Source organism: Geotrypetes seraphini, chromosome 1 (assembly GCF_902459505.1).
Source record: "Geotrypetes seraphini chromosome 1, aGeoSer1.1, whole genome shotgun sequence".
NCBI classification, from domain to species: Eukaryota; Metazoa; Chordata; class Amphibia; order Gymnophiona; family Dermophiidae; genus Geotrypetes; species Geotrypetes seraphini.
Window position 1 is genome coordinate 519,794,784 of NC_047084.1, and position 25,437 is coordinate 519,820,220.

The following is a 25,437-nucleotide window of genomic DNA, read 5'->3' on the forward strand; positions in this document are numbered from 1 at the left end:
TTTTTAAAGCTAAGAAAAAGAAACCAAGGGATATATCACATTACAATGTATGAACAGTTGCCAACAGAGGATTGGAAAACTTGATCCAGGGTGCTAATCATGATTGAGTGGTTAAGACTATGGGCTAGGAATCCTTAAGGCAGGGGTGTCCAATGTCGATCCTCGAGGGCCGCAATCCAGTCGGGTTTTCAGGATTTCCCCAATGAATATGCATGAGATCTATTTGCATGCACTGCTTTCAATGCATATTCATTGGGGAAATCCTGAAAACCCGACTGGATTGCGGCCCTCGAGGACCGACATTGGACACCCCTGAATTGTAAACCATTCTGAGCTCCCTTGGGAGAACAGTATAGAAAATTGAATAAATAAATCAATTGTCTGAGAACCTGGGGAAAGGAGAGATTTGGGTTAAGCTGATAAATTCTGTGTTTGTGTACTAGAGTCAGTTCAGTCATAGCTCGGTTGTAAAAACTTTCTGTTTAGTCTTTATTTACCTTCAGTCTGTATCACAGAACTTGTTTAAATAAATAATCAACTGACTGCTGATTTATCTATATATATAAAATCGGATGTATGTATGTGTGTGTGTGTGTATGTGCCGCGATCACGCAAAAACGGCTTGACCGATTTGAACGAAACTTGGTATGCAGATCCCTCACTACCTGGGGTGATATGTTCTGGGGGTCTCGCGGCCCACCTGTACACGTGGGCGGAGCTACAAACAGAAAATCAGATTTCACCCATTCATGTCAATGGAAAAAATGTAAAAAGCTGCCATTCTCACAGTAATTCAAAAACGGCTTGACCGATTTGAACGAAACTTGGTATGCATATCCCTCACTACCTGGGGTGATATGTTCTGGGGGTCTCGCGGCCCACAACTCTATGTTGCTAGCTCAAGGCTGGGTTCACTCAAGAATTTATATGTTCTTGCTCCAGGAGGTGAAACTAAAAATGTTGTTTATAATCACGTTTTGCGTTAGTTGTATTGTATTCATTTTGTCAAATATTTCACATTATAATTTTAATATTGTACTTTTTATTAAGCTGTAAAACAATAATTTCATTCACCACTATAAAGTATCTTTATTTGAATCCATTTACAGTGTTATTGCTATAATTAAATACCCGTGCACCGCCGGGGCATCAGCTAGTAATATATAATGTACTTATTGTTTGAATTTGATGTGCTCAGACCTACGACCGCGTAAGTGATGTGAAACATACAGTTCACCAGCAATGGTTGTCACAGGACCATCATGGCTCCATCGAGCCCCATCACCTTATAAATAATAATAAATAATGCCAGGTAAATAAATAAATGAAGGTATGAACAGCGCCAGGGGTAGGCAAGGGATAGAGACAGGGGCAGGGAGAGGAGAGGCCAGGGGGCCCAGTTTATTGTGTGCCTAGGGCCCAACAAAGGATTAATCTGCTGTGGGAATACCTCAGGAGGTAACTTTGTCTGCTGTTTTGTTTAATATCTATGCAGTTCTCCTGTGTAATTTGCTGTGTGAAATTGGTATATCTTACCAATTTTATGCTGATGATAACATCTTTTTTCTTACAAAGGTGATATATGTGTCACACTTGATGATGTGCGACTGATTAAGGATTCTTGAATTTGTCTAAGACTGATATTCTTCTGTGTAGTACGACACCTTTAACAGTTTTTCCTACTCATCTTAATCTGAGCAATATCAGTACACTTCCCCCTCCATATTTGCAGGTTTAGGATCTACAGATTTGTTTATTCGCGAGTCTCTAAACCACCCCATCTCCCTCCCACTTTCCAGACTTCTCTACACCTTACTTTTAAAGCATAGGTGTCTAGCGGTGAAGCAAGGCAGGAGCGATCTTCCTATGCTCCTTCCCCATGCAGAGCTGCAAACAAAAATGGCTGCCATGAGTTCTCATGGTCCCTGAATTCTTCTCACCCTCACAGCTTTTTTCTGCTCCTCCCTCGCAGCTCTACTATCAGTCACTGTCCCCATCACCCAGCCTCTCTTCCCTTTACAGCTCCTTTTGCCTCTTGCAGTATTTTAGAGCAGCATTCTCTCTCCTAACGAGTGACCCCTTTACGTTCCTTGAGGCCCCCTTTATTCCTCTCCCACTTTCTCTCTTTTTACCTCTACCCCTTCCTTGCCATGCCAGTAAAGTTATCTGAATCTGTCTGTTCCTTTTGTGAGTATCAGTCTGTTGCACTTGCCTTCCCCATTGGCAGCTGCTAAGCTACAGAAACTCCTTTCTCCCCTGTATTCTATTGGACAGGCTGCAGGAGAAGGCGGGAGCAGAAGCACTTCCTGCCTGAGTTTTTTGTACTATATTTCCCTGAAAATAAGACACTGTCTTATATTAATTTTGGGCCCAAAAAAGGCACTAAGTCCTATTTTCAGATTAGGTCTTATTTTTTTCAATGTACAATGATCATCTCTCCCTTCCTCTCCTCCACCCCAATTCTTCCTATTTTCTTTCTCTCCCCCACATGTGCAGCACCTTTCCTCCCCTGTCACCCATCCCCTTGTGCAGTATCTTTTTATCCCTCCCTCTCATCCCCCTGTGCAGTAAAACCCTTGCAGCTTCTATCCCTCCCTCCCCTTGTGCAGCAGAACCCTTGAAGCTTCTATCCTTCCCTTCCTCCCTCCCATCCCCCCCGTCATGCAGCATCTTTCTACCCTTCCTTCCCATCCCCCCTGCTTCCACCGCCGCACCCCCCCCTTTGCTTACCCTTTCATCTTTCCCTCCCATCCGAACCCCAAAATACTCGGTAACAAACGGCAGTGTCGGCAGCACAGGCTGCATTGCGGCCTTCTCATGCCTAAACGTTCCTCTGCAGCGTTGCTTATATTAAGAGCTTATATTAGGGCTTATATTAAGACCTACCCGAAAATCATGCTAGGGCTTATTTTCAGGGTAGGTCTTATTTTCGTGGAAACACGGTAGTTCTGCAGCATGGAGTTTTCTGCCAAAGATCAACAGAGTTACAGGGAAAAATTATAGGGGGTGCTTAGGCCCTCACAGAGCTGGCACCTATGATTGTTGTATGCATTTGCAGCCGCATGAGAATTTGTTTTTCCTTGTTCTCCTTTAGGGGGTGCTGTATACAAAGCTGTCTCATTTGCCTCAAATTTTATATCAGTCTGAGGGCATGAGATATTGCTTATTTACATGTTCTCAGACAGAATATGATTGCTATATTCTTGAATAAATTAAAGCAAATATAAAAGAAAAAGAATGATATTTATAGCCATACTTTAAATTTTGGCCATCCAGTTTAAGCACAGGAGATAGCTAACAGTTAAATAGTATGCATATGTTGCTACAGAGCTTTGGAGTGAATGGAGTGACAATAAACACCTGTTTCAAAGTTTCAGATGCTGTATTTTTAAGGCACTAAAATTGTTTAAATGAATAGGCTTTGTAGCAGTGGATGTTAGCTTTCCCAAGACATTAGATTCAGAAAATGACCACTAGCAGCTCAAGCTTCTCTATGAACATTTTTAGGGGCTGATTCTGGAAGGCTTTTCTCCTAATCTGTCTCCGGTGAAAAAAAAACCCATCAAGATGAGTAAATCAGACCTATAATTTTTCAAATTTACCCCCCCCAAATGTGCATAAAAAATAAGGTTTACGGGTTTTTAAACATTTTCTTTGAGAGTATAAATTGCTGAAATCTTTTTGTCTTAAAGTTAAAATAAACTTATTGTTCTTTAGATAATATATTGCACAATTAATACAAGAAAAAACAATAACAGTTTTTAAAATTCAGAATTAAGGGCTCCTTTTACTAAGGTGCACTAGGGCTTTAACGCTTGCTTCAGTGCTGCTCACGCTAGACCTTAATGCCAGCATTAGTTGGTTCTAGAAGCGTAGCGCGCGGCAATTTCCCGCGTGCGCTAAAAATGCTAGTGCATCTTAGTAAAAGGAGCACCAAGTACTTTGGTTTCATGGCTTTAATTTTGAAATGACACACATTTTGATAACTGGCCACACATGGTTACATTTTATAGCTGCTTTGACTGCCGGTATTTACAAAAGCCCCACCTATCTGTGTTTGGATTGGCACTTATAGACCAGAAATTTGCATTGGTAATATGGATTTTTGCCTGGCATTTATACAGGGCATTCAAGGATATTCTTTCTTGTAAGCAAGATTTAAAAAAAAAAAAAAAAACAGCTCTAGTTTTACACACTGCTGATGCTTAAGAGAATAAGAACATAACATAACATGGTGTCAGGTCAAAAGCGTGCCGGGACAAAGGTGCGCGCAGACAACTGAGCGTAACGCGGAGGCGCGCGCCGAAGAAAATGACTGTTTTAAAGGGCTCCGATGGGGGGGTGGGGGGGAACCCCCCCACTTTACTTTATACAGATCGCGCCGCGTTGTGGGGGCGTTGTGGGAGGTTTGGGGGGTTGAAACCCCCCACATTTTACTGAAAACTTCACTTTTTCCCTAAAAAACAGGGAAACAGTTAAATTTCCAGTATAATAAGGGCGGTTACAACCCTCCAAACCCCCCACAACACCGCCGCGATCTGTATTAAGTAAAGTGGGGGGGGGGTTCCCCAACAAAAACCCCCGTCGGTGCCCCTAAAAACACTCTTTTTCTTTGGCACGCGCTTCCATCTTGCGCTCAGTTGTCGGCGCGCGCCTTTGTCTTTGGCGGTTTTGTCTATGAACCCATAATATTGTGCTTGTTAATCACGTAACCATAAGTTCAACACGGTTTACAAAAGGTTATTAAAAGTAAACATGATCCAGGGAATAGAATAAGTTAGTTAGTCAAATTCTTGGAAAAGAGGTATGTCTTCAGCTGTGTTCTAAAATGTTTGTGAGAGTAAGCTGTGAGCAACAGTGTTTGAAATTCTTTATCGTGAGAAGCTGTCTGAAACGCTAAAGTGTGATTAAGGAATTTCTTATACATCCTATATAATAAAAGCTTACCGGCGCATGCGCTGTTAAAACAGCGTGATCCTTGCCACTGTGGTATGTGATCCGTGGCTGTGTTCCATTTTAGAACCCGGCGGCAGGGAACATTCTGGCCACTCCCCTCCTCCCGCCTTCACTTACCAACCGGAAGCGCAGGCAAGCTCTCTCCCTGCCCACATCCTCGGCAGGGAACACACCTCCCGCCTTTGCTCACTGCTGCCGCCGCCATTGATGAACTTCCTCTTCAGAGCAGCCTGCGATCGTGGCCGGCTTTAAAGAACCTCGCAGGCTGCTCTCCAACCTCAGTAGCACGTTCCCTCTGACGCACGGGATCACGTCAGAGGGAACATGCTACCGAGTTGGAGAGCGGCCTGCGAGCTTCGCTAAAACCGGCCACCACGATCGCAGGCTGCTTTGAAGAGGAGCAGGCCAGAAGATGCCGGGATGGAGGGAGGATAAGAAGGGGATCAATACAGGGGGCCAGGGGGAGAGGAAAAGGGGGCTGCTTTGGGGGGAGGGGTGTGCTGGGGGGAGACAGAAGGGGCCATGGAGAGATAGGGAGAGGGAAAGGAGGCTGCTTTTGGGGGGAGGTGTGCTGGGGACAGACAGCTTTGCTCTGGGGGGGAAGACAGAAGGGGCCATGGAGAGACAGGGAGAGGGAAAGGGGGCTGCTTTGGGGGGAGGGATGTGCTTGGGGCAAACAGCTTTGCTCTGGGGATAAGACAGAAGATGCCATGGAGAGATAGAGAGAGGGAAAGGGGGCTGCTTTGGGGGGGAGGTGTGCTGGGGACAGACAGCTTTGCTCTGAGGGGAAGACAGAAGAGGGCCACGGAGAGACAGGGAGAGGGAAAGGGGGCTGCTTTGGGGGGAGGTGTGTGCTGGGGGCAGACAGCTTTGCTCGGGGGGGTGGGGAAGACAGAAGGACACAGACAGCGGACAAGGAGAGAGAGATAAAGAAACACAGACAGACAGACAGACACATCTATTCTAGCACCCGTTAATGTAACAGGCTTAAAGACTAGTTATACATATTCAGGTGGGAGGGGGGATGGGTTAGAGTGGGAAGGGGGGATAAAACAGTTTTATATTTTATAGTTGGAATAGAGTGCAATATGGTACGTTACTTGAATGTTCATGTGTTTGCACTTTGTATTTGATATAAAAAATGAATAAATAATTAAAAAACAAACAAACAAAAAAACAAAGAGGTCAAGGCAGATGACTTTATGCAATGTCACCTCAGTAACAACTATACAAAAATAGACAAATATACCCCTCCCTTTTTGCTGGACCGTGATAGCGTTTTTTTTAGCACAGGAAGCTGCACTGCTCTTGATGCTCGTAGGGTCCCTGCGCTAATGACCGCTATTGCAGTTTGGTAAAAGGAGGCCATAGTGCAAAATATAGACAGCAGATATAAATTCTCAAAACGAACACATTGTGATCACTAAATTGAAAATAAAATCATTTTTCAACAAAAAAAAAAAAAAAAGGAATTTCTTGCTTTTGCAGCCCTGTACAGAAGGGAAATTAAACAGGGCATGGGTTTTTCTACTAAGTTTGTATGAAGCTATGGGAAATCTATTAACCAAACAGAGGGGGGCTGTACCATATAAAATCTTATAACAGAAACAACCCAGCTTAAACAATACCCGGGCCTCCATGGACAGCCAGTGCAGCTCACAATAGAACGATGTGACATGATCATACTTCAAACCATAGATCAGTCTAAACGCTGTGTTTTGTATTAATAATAGTCTCGCCAGTTCTTTCTTGGTGATTGTCAGATAGACAATGTTACAATAGTCAAGAAGACTCAGTAATAATGATTGAACAAGGAGTCTAAAGGCAGAAAATGGCTAAAGGCCTAAGAGTATTCATTTGAACCATCCATTGCAGATTTAGGGGTTCTTTTACTAAGCTGTGGCAAAAAGGGCCCTTAGTGCGCCCTTACTTTGTAGGTGATAAGGGCTCAGGCATTAATTCTGCAGTGACGGGACAAAAGCATGCAGGACAAACGCACACTGCCAAATGGGACCAGACAATTGAGCGCAAGACTTCAGTGCGCCACACTAAAACCTTATTTTAAAGGGCTCCGACGGGAGGTGTGGGGGGGAACCCTCCACATTATATAGAAAACTTAACTTTTTCCCAAAAAAATAGGGAAAAAGTTAAGTGTCCTCTATAATGGGGGGTTACAACCCCCCCAAACCACCCCCAACGGCAGTGTGAACAGTATTAAGTAAAGTGGGGGTCCCCCCACACCCCCCGTCAGAGCCCTTTAAAATAAGGTTTTAGTGCAGCGCGGTGAAGTCTTGCGCTCAGTTGTCTGGTCCCATTTGTCGACTTGCGTTTGTCCGGCACGCTTATGACTATGAACCAATTCTGCACTGATCAGCAAACAGTGATGTAGATGTGCTAACTGTTAGCTCAGAAATGCTTACTCTTTGCTCCCCACCCCACTACCTTGTGTGTGGGCAGCATGCACACATTTTGAACTTAAAGTGGGATGCTTGAGTGGACCCCATGGTTAGCCCTTTTAAGCTGTGGTAAGCACATGCTAGTGCCTAGCGCTGCTTTGAAAAAAGACCCTTTATTGACTTCATGCAACAAGTCTTTATTCTGTCTGTTTTCAGTTTGGTGTAAGTAGCTTCAGAATAGAAAGCAAATTGCTACCCCTCCCCCTCAAAATTGTACGACATACTTACATATTACGTGCCTGTCACTGAGACAGCCAAATGTACAAGATGACACTATCATTATATAATTAAACTCATTCATTTAAAGTGTTGTAGTGAAAAGCTGCCACTTGCTGAATATTTTATGAGTATTTTTCTGAGAGTTTAATTAGGGATGTGTGTGAGTGTTTAGTTTAGATTTTCTTTTTGGAGGGATTTCACAGCTGATAACAGCTGCCAGAGAAGAGGCTGCAATGAAGTGGAGGAGCTCTTAGAAAATTCCAGAACAAAGATCTTGTTTCAACAAGCAAGCAAACAGAGCTATAGAAAAGGGAGTCTGAAGAGGATTTGGAATTCTGGGTTTGGCTCAGGCACATTGGCGTAGCGAGGGTGAGAGCCGCCTGCGACGGTAGCGCCCCTCCCCCTCTGCTCCTTCCCCAGTCCCCACCGCCGCAAGCATCAAGAACTTCAACGTGCTCCTCTTGACCTCGTCGGCTCTCCTTCTGATATTACTTCAAATGCAAAGCACCCGGAAGTGACATCAGCAGGAGAGATGACACGGTCGAGAGGAGCGCGTTGAATTTGTTGCTCGTGTCAGTGAATAACTAGAGGTAAGGGGGAAGAGAAGGGGGGTGCATGCATGGAGAGGGGTGGAGAGGAGGTGGGGTGACGGTGCCCCCACTAACATGGCAGCCGGGGCAGATTGCCCCCCCCCCCTTTACTATGCCACTGCGCAGGCATTTTCAGTAGTAGCTCAAGGCAAGTTATATTCAGGTCCTGTAAGAATTGTCCTGTCCTCAGAGGGTTTAGACTCTATAGCCCTGACACAGTAAACGGCTCTGCCCTTAGCACTGCAATTTGTTCTTGATTGTCCTGTGCCAATTTTACTCCTGATGCAGTAAGAAATTTGGTATAAGTAGGGTTACCAGATTTCCTCATTTAAAAAAAGAGGACATGTGTTACCGTCCTGTTCTGCCTTGCCTCACCCAACCCTGCCCCACCCCTCTGAATCTCATCTCTTAATTCCCAAGCTCGGGTCACTTCTGGATGGCCTACAAGCATATGCTCATGCCATGCAATGACATCGCACATATACATGCCTGCGTGTGACATCACCTTGCATCTGTGCATGCTTGGAGGCCTTCCACACTCAGACAAACTGCCTGGTTTTGGAAATCCTTCTGGGCACCCGGACAGTCCCCTAAAAAGAGGATTTGTCTGGGTTTTCCCCAGACATCTGGTAACCCTAGGTATAAGGTAGGCCGTTTCCTTGGGCCCTGCTTGCAAGGACCAAACTGTGAGCAACTTATAGGGTCTGCCACAACTATGATGACTTACATGGCAGCAGGAGTGAACTGACAGGGATCTGTGCCCTGCCCCCCCCCCCCCCCCAGCAATATGGCTTCTTGGTGCTCCCTCATACCTGTTTCTGTAGCAGAATGGCAGTGGCAGCGATTCCTTTCAGCTGTCTGCCATCGAGCTCATGGCCTGCTCTCTGCTGCGTCCACCATTGCCGAAGTTGGAAGTTACCTCATAATGGGACAGGATGAGTAAGAGCAGGTCGTGAGCTTGATGGCTGACAGCTGGCAGGAAGCGCTGGGCTCCCAACTGTTTTGGGTCCTCGGGCACTGCCCAGTTGCTTTTACGGTCTGTTTGCCCCTGCATGGCAGGCCTTAAGTGGGGCAGGGACTAGTGGATCCGTCCCAAAACAATAGAGGGTTAAACAGCTTGCCAAGGCCACAAGGAATTATTGTGGGATTTGAACCTTTATCCTCCAGTTTCCAGCTAACCATTAATCTACTCCTCCATCTCACCAGTAAGATGTTTTAGTGGGAAAAAAAATTCACACACTAAAGGGTAAGGCAGTGAGTATGAAGACTGCATGCTAATTACTGAATAAAAATGTGCTAAAGTCTTTTTTAAAGTACTGAATCTTTACACCAGCTCCAGTTTGGAATAATGATACAGCACAGGAGCTGAAGGGTAATCTAAAGTGAAGTGTCACATTTCTCTTCAAATCACTCAAAATCCATGGTGACCCAAGTGCCCCTGGAGAATCAATCCCCCCCTCTAAGTCCCCCAAACAGATTCTCTTGGCCTACATAATAATAATAATAATAATAATAATTTTATTTCTTATATACCGCCAAAGCCATAGAAGTTCGAGGCGGTTTACAATAAAGAAGGGCTGGACAATCAGAGAAAGGGTACAATCAGAGAAAGGGTACAATCAGAGAAAGGGTACAATCAGCGAATACAATCGGTAAATGTGAACAATCCGCAAAATAGATACAATTAATAGATGTAAGCAGGGGAGCTGGTACAATATAAGGGGTTAAGAGTAAGGTGAGCGGGAAGGAAGGAGAAAAGGAGATCTAGGGGGCAAGCGTAGGGTAGGGATCTTGGGCTACAAATCGGTTAAATAGATTAGTTTTTAATAATTTTCCGCAGTTTAGGTAGGATGAGGAGCGCGAGAAAATATTGCACAGCCAGTCATTTAGATGACCTGCTTGGAAGGCTAGAGTTCTGTTCAGGTGTCTTTTGTAACGGCAGGCTTTAGAGTTGGATGGCTGAAGAGATAAGCTTTGCGAGTGGGTCCTTGAACTCCCCACCCATCTCCCTTGACCCCACAAAGACAGTCTCTGGTGGTCCAAATGGGCCCCAGGACCTCCATCCCTAGAAAAAACGCTTGTTTGTGGTCTTAGTGGACTCCCCAGACGCCCTATCCCCTACCTCCCTACACATCCACTTACCTCTAAAATGTGGCAGGCAGGAATAATGTCCACCCACTCCTACTTCCAGTGCTGTCACCTTCCAAAATGGCAGGGCCTAACCCCTAGTGGAATGTTGGGATGCACTGCTGGGGCTCAGTCTGAGAAATAAGACAATGCTTCCCAAGTAAGGAAAGCACCCCCTTGCATGGCAGACTGGGGATAGAGTTAGACTAATGTGTGCATGAGAATGGTAGACTCATCCAGTCATACTTAGAGCCTCTTCTATTAAACTGCGCTAGCAGTTTCTAGCGGGGAGCTGCGCTGCTCCCAACGCTCATAGAGTTCCTATGAGCGTCGGGAACCGCGCAGGCCATTCAGGGCGGCTCTCTGCACTAGCGCAGTTTAATAGAAGAGGGGTTTAGTGTGTGGACATCTTTCCCTCGACATATCTCATTGCCTGTAAACTGCTTAGATAACCTTGATAGGTGTTATATAGGGTAAGTATCTAATAAAAAAACATTTTGCCTCTTGTCTCTGCTTGTGAATTTCCTTTCCATTTCCATCTGGATTCCTTTATCAAACTTGCTTTCCAGCATTGATTTGCCTCATTTCATCTTTCCTTCATTGATTCCCTTCACCCTCTTCTTATTTCCCTCTGTCAAATTTCTTTTCATTCTTCCCCTCAGTAATCTCTTTCGCCTGACTTTATTTACTGCCATGCAGCCTTCATTTCCTGAGTTGTATTTCATTCTTCATCGGAGGCCGTTCTGCACTCACGATGTGGAGACGCAGAGGAACTTTTGATTATATTATCTCACCTACAGGCATCTGGAAGCCAGAAGGAAGAGAGAAAGGCAGAATGGCTCTGTGAAGCACAGCAGAAACTCAGCTTTTGCTTAGCTGTTATATTTTTTTATTTATTTTAAAAATGTATATACCGCACTGTCTTTAATTTTAGGTAGTTTACATAACAACATACATATTAAAACATATCACTATAAGTTATCAAGCCAAATGGCCCAATAAGATTGGGGGGAAAGAAAATTAAATGGCATACCTGGCCACCTTAGAAAATCTTTTTTAAAAAATCTTCTTGGGAAAAAAGAAAACTGAATTTTGTATCCAAATAGGAATACTTTAACAACAATGTTACTTCTCCTCTATTTATTTTCAACTTCTTCCTCATCTTGTCATCTTTTCTTCACATGCCCCTTGTCATTACCTTTCTATTTCTTGTTTTCTGATTGCTGCTTCTTCAACCCATAATTGTACACCTCTGTCTCCACTGTTCACCGCGCAGTGTCAACAAGAGGATCAGCACTCAGTCTTAGGTATTCACTTCACAAAACAAGGAAGCGAGCCAAAAGGCTACATGCAAAATAATAATTGTAATGATAATAATATAAAAAATAAGGGCCCTTGCAAGTGTCCAAATTACCATGTGGTAAGTTCAAAGCTTGTGTGGTACCTGTTGGGTGCTTTCCATGTATCTTCCCTTATACTTACCACACAAGGGCTGCAGTGACATGGTAAAGGGGGGTTGGTGGTGGACCATCCCAGGCACTGTCTTGCTGGAGGCACCGGCACATCTCCATCCCCCTCCCCATACCATGGTCATGACCTCTCTTCTCTGCCTCCCTGCACCTCTTTAAAATCTTCACCAACACATGCAACTACTTTAGCCTGCTGCTCATGCTGGCCTAGCTCCCTATGAAATCACTTCCGGGTCATGGGGCCAGGAAGAGATGTCAGAGGGAAAGCCAGTGCCAGCGCATGTAGCAGGCCAGAGAAGGTACACGTGCTGGCAAAGATTTCAAGAGGTGCAGGGGTGGGAAGGGAGGGTGCGAGTGTGGTGTGATGACGTGGAAGGAGCCGGGGGGGGGAGGGGAATAGGAGGGCACGGAGGCACCAGGCCATCATGTGCACAACAAACTGCCAACTAGAGAGTTGTGTGGGGACAGAAATCCCACCCATCCCCGCCCGTCCCCGCCAGGATCTTCTCCGTCCTCACCTGTCCCCGCCAGGATCCTCTCCTTCCCCACCCGTCCCCGCCAGGATCCTCTCCGTCCCCACCCGTCCCCGCCAGGATCCTCTCCGTCCCCACCCGTCCCCGCCAGGATCCTCTCCGTCCCTGCCAGGATCCTCTCCATCCCCACCCGTCCCCGTCAGGATCCTTTCCGTCCCCACCCATCCCCGTCAGGATCCTCTCCGTCCCCACCCATACCCACAAGGAATTACCTCCATCCCCGCCCGTCCCCATAAAAAGCAGCAATTACTTCTGACAGGATCATCAATTCCACAGTTTCTTTTGTGTTTGCGCTGCTGTTTTCCTTATGGAATCTCTTTGGTGGAACCCTTTTTTAGTTTTCTGTTCAAGTAATTAACTTATAAACCCCCTCTTTTACTAAGGCTGGCGTGTCCATTATATTATATGGACGAACCCTGCTTCCAAAGCCTTCCGTCCCCGTGGGAGTCCCATTGGCTAGAGGGGGTCCCTGTGGGAGTTCCGTGAGCCAGAGTGGGGTCCCCGTGGGAGTTCCGTGGTTTAGAGGGGATTCCCGCGGGACCCCCGTGGGACCCACGGGATTCCCACGATCCCCGTTCCCGTGCAGACCTCTACTGCCAACTTGAGGTGTGACAATTTACACCAGCCTTTGACATGGTGTAAGTGTTCATGCTTAAAGTTAGGCGTGCGCATGCTGACTTACTCTCCATTCTAGAATGGCAATTTTGCACAAAATTATTTATTTATTTACTTTGTTTTCTAACCCGTCCTCCCCAAAGAGCTCAGAACGGGTTACAGGTTAACAGCAGCCTGCCAGATTTTAAGAAAAGATGGGATTGGAATGTCGGATCTCTTCATGGATGTAGATAGGGGGTGGGTCTTTGGTGTGGGCAGACTGGATGGGCCATGGTCCTTTTCTGCCGTCATTTACTATGTTTCTAGGTTACAATGTGCCATAGTTACAGTACAGATTTTTTTCCAGTATAAGTTTTTATTCTAACTCGACACAGACTAGGGCTCTAATACCAATATACATTACAGAATTGGTGCTTAGTGCTCATTTTTCGTACCTTCTTTTTGATCACTTTCTTATTTTTTAAATTCTTTATTCATTTTAAAACACATTCAATAAGTGAAAAGAGAATGAATTAAACATTTTACACTGTAGACATCACTTAAATTTTACAAGATTCATACATATTGATACCCTCCCCCACCCAATCTAAACTTTATCATTAAAATTACTATAAAATTTACATAGTTTCAAAAATATATTATACATATTTTAAAACAGAAAATACACATATATAACCATTCAAACTTATTTATCAAACCACAAAAATACCACCCTTCCCCCCTATTACCATCCGTAAAAATAGTTAATTAAAAACCTTGTATTCCCCCTTCCCTGGATGTGCATTTTAACTAACAACAAAAAAAATATAACTATAATGATTCTACAAAGGATGCCAATGGGCCCCAAATTAATTTAAAATTTTTATTATTCCCTAAAAGAACAGCGTTCATTTTCTCATATTTATAGATTAGACATAAACTAGCCCACCAAAATGTAAAGTTGAGACGAACCCAATTTTTCCAGTTTTGTGTTAATCAATTGTATAGCTGTACTTGTCATAATTAAAAAGAGACGTCTTTTATGTTTATCTAGGGGATCTTTGATATGCAAAATGGTACCACAAATTACTATTTCATAAGTTAAAGGAATCTCAGAATCTAAAATATTATTAATGTCATCAAATTGATTTCCAAAAAAAATCATTATCTTAGGGCAATAAAACAGTAAATGATCTAATGTTCCTATGTCTAGGTGACAATGCCAGCACCTATTAGATCTACCTCTAAGTGTATTTATTGACAGCACAGAAGTACTTAGGTCCAGATTCTGTAAATGGCGCCTAAATCAGGTGGTTCCTAGAAAAAATGGAGCCAGCTGCGCCAAGTACACTTAGGCGCTGTTAACAGAATCATGGCAACCGGCACTTAAGAAAAACCTTAGCCGTTGGTAATGTAGGGCAGGGTTTTAAAGGCCTAAGTTTTTCAAAGAATCCCGCATAGTGGCACCTGGTGATGCCTAAGGCCATTTCCACCTCTAAACATGCCTAATTTGACCGTAGGTCAGGGGTGTCAAAGTCCCCCCTCAAGGGCCGCAATAGAGCTGGGTTTTCAGGATTTCTCCAATAAATATGCATGCGATCTATTTGCATGCACTGCTTTCATGGTATGCTAATAGATCTCATTGGGGAAATCCTGAAAACCCGACTGGATTGCGGCCCTCAAGGAGGGACTTTGACACCGCTGCCGTGGGTGCTGCTGGCGCCATGCTGCAGGTGCTTTCCGGTGCCTACCCCGGTAAACGCATAGTGGCACCTACTTTTTTTAATGCATTTTTAATCGATTTTAAATGGTGAGTTAATTTACCATGCCAATTAAAGCAATTAAGTTAGTCACCAACAGGCGTGATCTAGACACCAACCGGTGCCTAACGTTTAGTGCCGTGTACAGAATACAGCCCTTACTTCCTCTTATGTAGCATTGATTAGTAGTAAGGCTTCTTTAATTTATGCTCCACTAGTTTTGTTTTGTTAGGGTTTTGTAAATTTGCTTTTTAAACAATATTTGCTCCTGTTCCACTGAACCTCCTTTGCTCTCTTTTTGAACAGACATTGATGAATGCAGCATCATTCCAGGCATCTGTGAAGGTGGCAAGTGCTCCAATACTGTTGGAAGCTACTTTTGCAATTGTCCACGTGGCTTTGTAGCATCGATAGATGGCTCTCACTGCATTGGTAAGTGTAGCGTACACTAACCTTTGTTTTAACAACAGATTATGATGTAAAAGTGCAATGATGGTTTAGCAAGTTTGCCTTTGGCTATAACAAAAATCACCTTCAGAAACTTTCACATTTAATAATCAGCTTTACCATACGAATATTTAAAAAATTAGTTTGGCTAAGCCATGCAGCAAGTCTAATGTAAACCAAATTTTCAGTACAACAGCTGCTCACTTTTACTGTTATAAATTAGTGTGCTTTTATTGTGTTCAAACAGTGGCCTGAAACTCACTTGATTTATTGGTATTCTCCAAGGACAAGCAGGATGCCAGTTCTCACACATGGGTGAGGTCATCTGATGGACCTAGAGCAGTGGTCTCAAACTCAAACCCTTTGCAGGGCCACATTTTTGATTTGTAGGTACTTGGAGGGCTGCAGAAAAAAATAGTTAATGTCTTATTAAATAAATGACAACTTTGCATGAGGTAAAACTCTTTATAGTTTATAAATATTTCCTTAATTGCTTCTGATAATTTCAGCCATACACAGCTGAAAGCAGTGCAACATGCAAAAAGTGAAGTTTATATATATAGATAGTTTTTCACTTATCTATATATATAAAATCGGAGGTATGTATGTGTGTATGTATGTATGTGTGTGTGTATGTGCCGCGATCACGCAAAAACGGCTTGACCGATTTGAACGAAACTTGGTATGCAGATCCCTCACTACCTGGGATGATATGTTCTGGGGGTCTCGCGGCCCACCTGCACACGTGGGCGGAGCTACAAACATAAAATCAGATTTCACCCATTCATGTCAATGGAAACAATGTAAAAAGCTGCCATTCTCACAGTAATTCAAAAACGGCTTGACCGATTTGAACGAAACTTGGTATGCAGATCCCTCACTACCTGGGGTGATATGTTCTGGGGGTCTCGCGGCCCACCTGCACACGTGGGCGGAGCTACAAACAGAAAATCAGATTTCACCCATTCATGTTAATGGAAAAAATGTAAAAAGCTGCCATTCTCACAAGTAATTCAAAAACGGCTTGACCGATTTGAACGAAACTTGGTATGCAGATCCCTCACTACCTGGGGTGATATGTTCTGGGGGTCTCGCGGCCCACCTGCACACGTGGGCGGAGCTACAAACTGAAATTCAGATTTCACCCATTCATGTCAATGGAAACAATGTACAAAGCTGCCTTTCTCACTGTAATTCAAAAACGGCTTGACCAATTTGAACGAAACTTGGTATGCAGATCCCTCACTACCTGGGGTGATATGTTCTGGGGGTCTCGCGGCACACAACTCTATGTTGCTTGCTCAAGGGTGGGTTCACCCAAGAATTTATATGTTCTTGCTTCTGGAGGTGAAACTAAAATTGTTGTTTATAATCACGTTTTGCGTTAGTTGTATTGTATTCATTTTGTCAAATATTTCACATTATAATTTGAATATTGTACTTTTTATTAAGCTGTAAAAAAGTAATTTCATTCACCACTATAAAGTATCTTTATTTGAATCCATTTACAGTGTTATTGCTATAATTAAATACCCGTGCAATGCCGGGGCATCAGCTAGTAAACTATAAATACCTCATGCAAAATTGTGATTTGGATTCTAACCTAAAGTATCAACTGCAAGACACAAGATTTTGGTGTAGTCCTCTTGACATTTTTGTAGAGGGGAGAATCAATATCCGACTTGTGCCTGGAAAACTTGTGCCTTACGTGTCCGGTGGTCGCATCTGCAACCACCTTCAGCTCTCACCTTCTCCAGTACCAGACACAACCGCCATCTTACATCAAGCAGTCACTGCCAGGAGAGGTGCCAAATTTGCGAGAGTTCACGAGATTACGTACACACGCACAAGCTGCACTGCCTCCAATGGTTACCATATGTTCTATAACAATGCCCGCCTCACTGCTGTAACCTCACACAAGAACTTTCCTGCATCTGTAAATGATTGTCCTCTCCACTCCACCTTACAATTGCTTACAGACGCAGGAAAGTGCTTGTGTGAGGTTACAGCAGTGAGGCGGGCAACACTCCAGATGAATGGTAACATACTGAGGGCTTCAAAACAGTACCTGGTGGGCCGCATGTGGGCCCCGGGCCGCAAATTTGAGACCCCTGACCTAGAGTCATTGCTTTTTGTTTCCCAATTAAGAGCAATGTGACACCTCCTCACACTTGCACGAGGTGACACATCGCATCAGATTTTTTCTACATTTGGATACATTTTTTTAAAGAGTGCAAAGACCCCTGAGGCAGGCAAGAGCCGAAACACTGTCAGTGTCAGGTCATATGTCTTGTTAAGAATCTATGCAATAAAGTACAAGTTTTATTCCGGTTCTGAAGGCAGTTCATCTTTGTGGGTATTTTTTTCTAATGGCACAGAAGGAGAATATGTTCAGTTTCACAAACTGAACCCAAGCCAAAATGCCCTGTTGGTCACTGGCATAATACTGCACCTACATGCTTCATGAATAGGTAGAATGGTTGAGATAACCCAATTACGATGCCAGTCTGAAAGCTTTATAATGCTAGACAAGTTCATTTGCTGCTTTAGACTCCTGAGGAAGACAAGGAAAACCGGGCCAAAATCCCTGTGTCTAACTTATGCACATATTGGGCTTATTCTATAACAGTGCGCCTAACTTTTAGAAATGCCCCTGATCTGCCTGTGCCCCTCCCTTGGCTACACCCTCTGTTCAAATTCACGCACTAGAACTGACATATACCTTTTATAGAATCATGCTTGCTAAGTTGTGCATGTAACTCTTAATTAGTGTAAATTAGCATTAATTACAAGATGTTAAATTGGCAATTATCAGCACTGACTAGGGGCTGGATTCACTAAAGTCCCAAAATCATCTGATTCGTGTCCTATCCTTTTCCGAGTCATTGTAGCCAATCGATTCAGTAAAGCTTGTCCATGCAAATGATCCAATCATAAACACGCCGCTATTAGTGCTGAAACATCGATCGACGCACGTGCACACTGTATCCTTGTTGGTTTTGAAGCACATAACGCATGTGCTAGCTCTTTAGGACTTCACTGCGTAGAAATGGGGTGTGGTTTAATCGCATACATCATTAGCGGGCTCCGAATGCGCCTACTGCAAAGCATTGCTGTCGTAAAAAAGAAGCAGATAGTGTAGCCAACGAGCACCCTTCATTTCTCTCTGGAAAAGTACTGTTAAGTTGCTAGAAGGCACAACAGTTAACAGCTGTTGAATGCGCTGGGATCACGCACTGTTATATACAGCCTACGAATCCCAGGAGGCTGTGCCGCTCTATCGGCCGTGAAGCACGAAGCAACCACTAACGACACCATGACATCACATGCACGCGACAATCGAGCTGGAAGGAAGGGGAGAGAGATAGCTAGCCCTTAAAAGTTATATTTGATTTTGGATTTTTTTTGTTAATTGGCATTGATATTTGAAATGTACAATGTGAAAGGAGAGCACGTGGTTAATCCGTGAGTTTCTCACCATGCGCATTACAAATCTGAGATTCACTCCTGTGCTCGCTATGCACATTCCAAAAAAATAAAAAAAATATTTCTAACGCTTATGTACATGAAAGTTTACATAAATTTAAAAGTTTAGATATATTTTGGATTTTTGAAGGGGTAGATATATATTTTTAATTTTTTTTTTTTTAATTCTTTATTCATTTTCAAATTTACAATAAGTGTAACAATATATCCAAACAAATTAACAATAAATATAACACTTAATATATCATCAGTGGTACAAATAATATGCTCTTATCTCCCACCCTTCCCACCCTTTCTTATCATATAATTAATACCTTATACAATATGTAACAATAAATTTACCCTCCCCTCCCCCCCTCACAATCAAACTTGTAAATTTAAAGGAAAAAAAAAATGTCATCTAATTGGTACAGTACTTTGTAAATGACTCTCACACATCCTGAAATTTCCTGAAAAAACCGCGCTGTATTGCAATAAATCTTTCCATTTTATAAACATGACATAAGGAATTCCACCAGAAATTATAATTTAATCTACTCCCATTTTTCCAATTATACGTAATTTGTTGAATGGCAATCCCAATCATTATAAGTAATAATTTGTTATTATTTGTAGAAATCTGACTTTTTGCTCTCATTGCCATACCAAATAGCATATGATAATGCCACTGGACAATAGAATAATAAATGATCTAAAGTCCCTGCTGTCGAGATAACAGTGGCAACATTTATTAGACTTAGAGCTATCCAATTTTTGTAATTTTTAATTCTTTTAATGGGGTTCTTAAAATGCACGCGTCAGTTGCTAGGCAGAAATAGTTGGCGAGGATGTAAACTAGTCCTCAGCAGTTGTAACTTTTTGGACAGGAAAGGCCAATCGGTTTGGACGAAATAGTTTCATGAATCGACACGTTAAGAAATTTACATGCCTTTTTACTCATTTGCATGTGCAGATCGGATTGGGTGCGGATGGGGTCCGGAGGAAGGTTAGTGAATCGAGCCGGAGTCGGAAAGTGAGCGCAAACCGAGCGGTACACGATCAGTTTACTTAGTGAATCTAGCCCTAGGCTTGTTAAAAAATTTAAGTTCTGCATGCAAATCAGCTGTGCGCACCAATATGCGCATACAAAAAAGGCGTCATATACAGAATTTGGGGGCTAGCATGTGCTAAATCCTGCACAATCCATTGTATGCCTAGGGGCTGCATGACACTTAATGCACACTCATAATTTGTTAGCACACGCTAAATCTGTTAGCGCACCTCAGTAGTTTGTTACTTTGGCCTATTATAGCTTCCAGATTAATGAGATTTGTTTCACGTGGCCTGAGTCAATGCCCCATCCACCATCTTTGGGCCTCCTCAATCAGACCTTTAAATTACACCGGGCATCTGAAGCAGTCAAGCCCCAGCATGGAGAGGAGGAAGGGAGCTGGCAGAAGATCCTTTCTCTCCCCACTGGAAAGAGACACTACACGACCCGAGTTGAGGCCCCACCCACCACCTTCCAGCCTCCTCAATTGGTCCTTTAAACACCACAAGACACCCAACACACTCAAGCTCCAGCGGGGAGAGGAGGAAGGGAGCTGGGGCCTCAACTGAGAACATTTCAGCACCCTCTTGTAAATACCTACATGTCATAAATGCGCATGAGGCGAGTCTCTTTCAATTGCAAGCTCCATTAGACCACCAGAGAGGGGGGACAGGGTACAGAGCCTGGCAGGGAGGGGGGACAGGGTGCAGAGTCTGGCAAGGAGTGTAGGGTTGGGTGCAGAGCCTGGCAGGGAGAATTTGATTCAGAATGTTTTTGTCTTGTTTTCTTCCTCTAAATCTAGGGTGCGTCTTATGGAGTGAAAAATACGGTACTTTTTTACAGAAAGGGTGGTAGATGTGTGGAATAGTCTCTTGGTAGAGGTGGTGGAGACAAAGACTGTGTCTTTATTCAAGAAAGTGTGGGACAGGCACTTGGGATCTCTTAGGGAGAGGAGGAGATAGTGGATGCTGCAAATGGACAGACTGGATAGACCATTTGGCGTTTATCTGCATTTCCAAAAACATTTTTTTCCAGATTTAGTAATGACCACATTACAATGTCTTTTAATGCAGTGTGCAGTAGTGCTACCTGATTTCCGATTCGAATCGATTTACCAATTCAAATCGGGTGAATCAATTCATTTTAAAAATAAAATCGGCCTCCCGATTCAGTAACCGACCCTCCTCCCCATGCCTTCCTAAAGCAGGAGCAGTAGTGCTGCCTCATGCTGGCCGTCCACTGCCGCTCCTTCTTTAGGGGGTGAGGGGGTAGGATCAGTCGGGAAGGCCTGCATGTTCCCCCAGCATCCCCATTCTTACCGTAAAATAATATGGCAGCCTGCAGGATTGCTGGTGCTGTTGCGATCCTTGCAGCTGCCGTCGTCTGCAATGGCACGTTCCCTCTGCCGTGGTCCCGCCCCCTCCTCTGCCGGCAGCTCTGCAAGGATCGCTACAGCACTGGTGATCCTGCAGGCTGCCTTATTATCTTAAGGTAAGAGTGGGGAAGCTGGGGGAACATGCAGGCCTTGGGTGGGGGGACAGGCCTTCAGGGGAAGCTGGGGGAACATGCAGGCCTTCAGGAGAGGGGGGCCCTAGTGTAGAAGTACACAGAGGGAGGGAAGGGGGGGGGGTTCAAAGAGACATGCATATACCAGACTAGGGGGAAGAAGAAATAATGGGTTTAAAAACAGAGGAGAATGGAGAGAGATGGTGGACAATGGAATTTAGGGAGGGAAGGAAGAGAAAGAGAGTGAAGATGGGCACAATGTTTGTTGTGGAGGGGGTGAGGGTAGAGATACTGGATAGGAGGGTAGTTGGGAAGAGAAAGGGAGAGCTGGTGGACCCTGGGGTGGTGGGGAAGGAGGGAGAGATGCTGGATGAAAGGGTAGTTGAGAAAAGGTGGATCTGTGGATGGAGACGAAAAAAAGGAAAGATGCCAGACCTCCGGGAGAGGGAAGGGAAATGGAAGGGGATGGCAGATGGATGGTTAGCATGGAGAAAGAAGGAGACCCTGACAAGTGAGTTATCATAAGACAACCAGAGCCTGGGACCAACATGATTTTAATAATGACCAGATAACAAAAGGTAGAAAAAATAATTTTATTTTCTGTTTTGTGATTACAATATGTCAGATTTGAAATGTGTATCCTGCCAGAGCTGGTGTTAGACCGTGAACGTGAGCTAGGATGTAACAGAGAGAGGAAAAGTCTTTTCTGTTTGTTTATTTTGTTTACACACAGCGCCAGTGTGGGTAGGAGAGGGCAAAGGGGGTGAAGAAGCTATAAAATAAACCCACCAGGATGTTTGAAAAAATACTCAATTGGGCAGGAAAATCGAATCAAAAAATCGATTCAATAGGCTGAATCGAATCAAAATTTTTTTTCCTGAATTGGACAGCACTAGTGTGAAGTCATGTTTTCTGTATGAATTAACGCACACATTCAACCCTTTTTGCATTACTCAGCCAGTAACTTTCACTTTAACCCTCACAGTAGCTTTCTGCATTGGCCTCTAAACACTGGTTTATTGTTCTTACTTAGTGCAGACTTTCAAATAAAGTGAAAATCTATCACCAAGCTGTAAAAACAAATCCAGAGGAAAGAAAGCACTTCTATTGTTTTTAAAAGGAAGTGTGTTGTTTTAATAGCTAATGTGAATTGTTTCTCATCTTTAATATTTTCATAATCATGAATATGGTTGGCCCAAGTAGTATTCGGGAAGCATTGTACAATGTAGCTAAAAGAAGGTAAGGTTTATTTGTGTTGTTTGTAGAAAAACAGAACTCGGTTAAGAAACAATGAGATAAGTGTACTCACTCGTATTACTTTCCCATTGTAAGGAATATGCGGAAAAGCACTGGAAGTAGCTTGGTTTAGTTAATTGTAGTCCTTCTTGCACAAGGGGCATTTTCAAAAAAGAAAAATGTCCAAAAACTGTCATAAAAGCTCTTTGGATGTCCAGGGAAGCTAGAAATGGCCAAGTCTTATTCAAAGGTTTTTAAAAAGACTTCCAGGAACACTGGATGCCCAGTAGAAAACGTCCAAGATGTGGGCATTACGGAGGCATGCTTAGTGGCTGGACATTCAAGAGTGATAACAGAAACTAAAACAATTTGGTTTGGGCATCCCCAAAGATGCCTACAGTTAGACCAATTTTGAAAGCACATATGGGAGTCTCAGACAGTCTCTTGGCCCAGTAACAATCTTGTGTTAGAGAGCTAGAGCTAAGTGTTTGTTTGAATAATTGCAGAGTTACTGAGTACTGGAATGTCTGTGTGTTTGTTTTCTTGTCTCAATCTTTACCTAATCTGCCCTGCTTCTTTAAATGACTCATTTTTCACCCCTTACCCATATCCCTCTTCCCCACCCCTCTTACCTGGTACCTGTCTTACTACCTCTTCGCCTCCCTTCCATTTCCACCTATTCACTCACTCACTCACCTTGCTCTCTGTAGCTGTGCTGTCTCTTTCTGTCCTGTGTTCCAGAAGCTGTCTCTGTCTGCTTCATCTGAGGGGGTGGGCTGACTGTTGTTGCTGGCTGTGTCTGGGATAGTGATTGCCTGGGGGTCGTTTGTCTAGGGAGGTGAGCACAACCTTTGGTAGCGGGGATAGTGGGCTGCACCTGTAGTAGTGGGCCATGGATGGAATTAATGCATTGGTGGTGGCTGAAGTTCTGTTGTGGGAGTGAGAGAGATTGGGGGGGAAGGGGGAGTTTCCCACAAAAGATACCCCCGCATGATAGTCTTCAGGGCTTGCTACTGCTTCCTAGATCCTCCAGACCAGCTCTGACAGGGCAGCTATACAGAATCTCAGTCAGCAGCTGAAACCCCTTCTGCAGTCACGCACATCAGAAATAACCCCATTCCCATCCATCTCACACTGCTTCTCTTGCATTCCTAGGCACCGGAAGCTTCCAGTCTGTCCTAGCAGCCAATGCAGGGCTCACCCAGCCTGCCATCTCAAACTGCCTCACCCATTTTTTACAAGCCTTCCTCAATACACCCATGACTACTTAACCTTCCCCCCCCCAGGCCCTACAGAACAGCACGAGTGAGTTCTACAGCATAGGCTGCTTCCCCTCAGTCATTGGTGCACATGTCACACTTAGACCTCTCCTCAGTTGGACAAGGCCATCTACAGAAACCGGAAAGTATTCCATTCAATGAGTATGCAAGTTGTGTACAATGCCCAGGGAAAATGGTGGATGTATGTGCCCGATACCCTGGCTCTACCCATGATGTCTACATCTTACAGCATTCTGGCAACTTGAGGGGAGTTTAACCGCAGTTGGCCGCTAGGTAAACACCACAGGGACACACAAACCCTACATCCCTAGCCTTCCTACTATACCTTCAAACACTCCCTTCTTGCCAGCTCCCACCAATCCTGTGATTAATATTTTGAAAGGATACTAATTTTGTGACTAAGTGGACAACTACAATAATAATGTAAATTTGGGAGGAGGAGATTTTTTATGCCAATGAGGTGTCTCACAAGTTTGTATATGTCTGCATTAAAAAGTGATTGCGACAGATCAGAGTCTGAGGCTCTTTCCTTCCCCCTTAACAAATGACTATTTCAAAAAAATTTTCACATTCCTCCTCACCTAGAGAAATGCATTTATTTTCATATAGGGTTCTAGAACAGTGACTATTTTGTACCCTTTAGTTTGTGTTTTTCACTTGGTAAATAGTGGAGTTCCCCAGGGGTCTATGCTGAGAGCGCTGCTTTTTATTTCAGTTCAAAGATTTTATTGAGCTTTTTAACATATTTATCAATGATCTAGAGATGGGAATAACTAGTGAGATACAGTAATTAAATTTGCTGATGACACAAAGTTGTTAAATCGAAAGAGGGTTGTGAAAAATTGCAAGAGGACCTTGTAAGACTGGGAGACTGGGCTTCAAATGGCAGATAACGTTTAATGTGAGCAAATGCAAAGTGATGCATTTGGGAAAGAGGAACCTGAACTACAGTTACTGCCCAGGAAAGGATCATTGTTGAGGATTTGTACTTAGCTCAATGTGCAGGGGAAGCTAAGAAAGCAAACAGCAGAATGTTAGGAATTATCAGGAAAGGAATGTAAAACAAAGATAAAAATGTTATAATGCCCTTGTATTGCTCTATGGTACGCTGCACCTCGAATACTGTGTGCAATTCTGGTTGCCGTATCTCAAAAAGGATGCAGCAGAATTAGAAAAGGTACAGAGAAGGGTGACAAAAATGATAAAAGGGATGGGAATTCCCTATGAGGAAAGGCTAAAGTGACTAAGGTTTTTCAGCTTGTAGAAGAGATGGCTCAGGGGTGATATGATAGAGTAGAGTGGAAAGGGTAGATGTGAATTGCTTGTTTACTTTTTCCAAAAATACTAGTACTAGGAGGCATACAATGAAGCTACTAAATAGTAGATTTAAAACAGACCGGGGCAAATATTTCTTCACACAACGTATAAACTCTGGAATTTGTTGCCAGAGAATGTGGTGAAATCAGTTAGCTTAGCAGGTGTTTAAAAAGGTTTGGATAATTTCCTAAAAGCCAAGTCCATAGGCCACTATTAAGATGGCTTGGGAAAATCTATTGCTTATTCTTAGGATAAGCAACATAAAATTTGTTTTACTATTTGGGATCTAGCTAGGTACTGGGGACCTGGGTTGGCCACTGTTGGAAACAGGATATTGGGCTTGATGGACCTTCGGTCTGTCCCAATACGGCAATTCTTATGATCTTATGTTCAAATTAGTCTTCAGTGGAACATCACAGGTCTCCCCCAAT

General features: G+C 43.6%; 1 protein-coding gene across 3 annotated transcripts in view; it reads left to right on the forward strand.

Moving 5' to 3' along the window:
- The window catches only part of FBN2 (fibrillin 2), a 617,508-nt gene that overhangs the window by 201,636 nt on the left and 390,435 nt on the right, over window positions 1-25,437 (forward strand). For all 3 annotated transcript variants that reach the window (XR_004537713.1, XM_033928968.1, XM_033928969.1), the window contains exon 8: window positions 15,011-15,136. Coding sequence is in view for 2 of the 3 variants with exons in the window: in XM_033928968.1 (XP_033784859.1) it covers window positions 15,011-15,136 (126 nt within the window). In the remaining variant the exon portion in view is untranslated. The remainder of the gene's footprint in view (window positions 1-15,010; window positions 15,137-25,437) is intronic.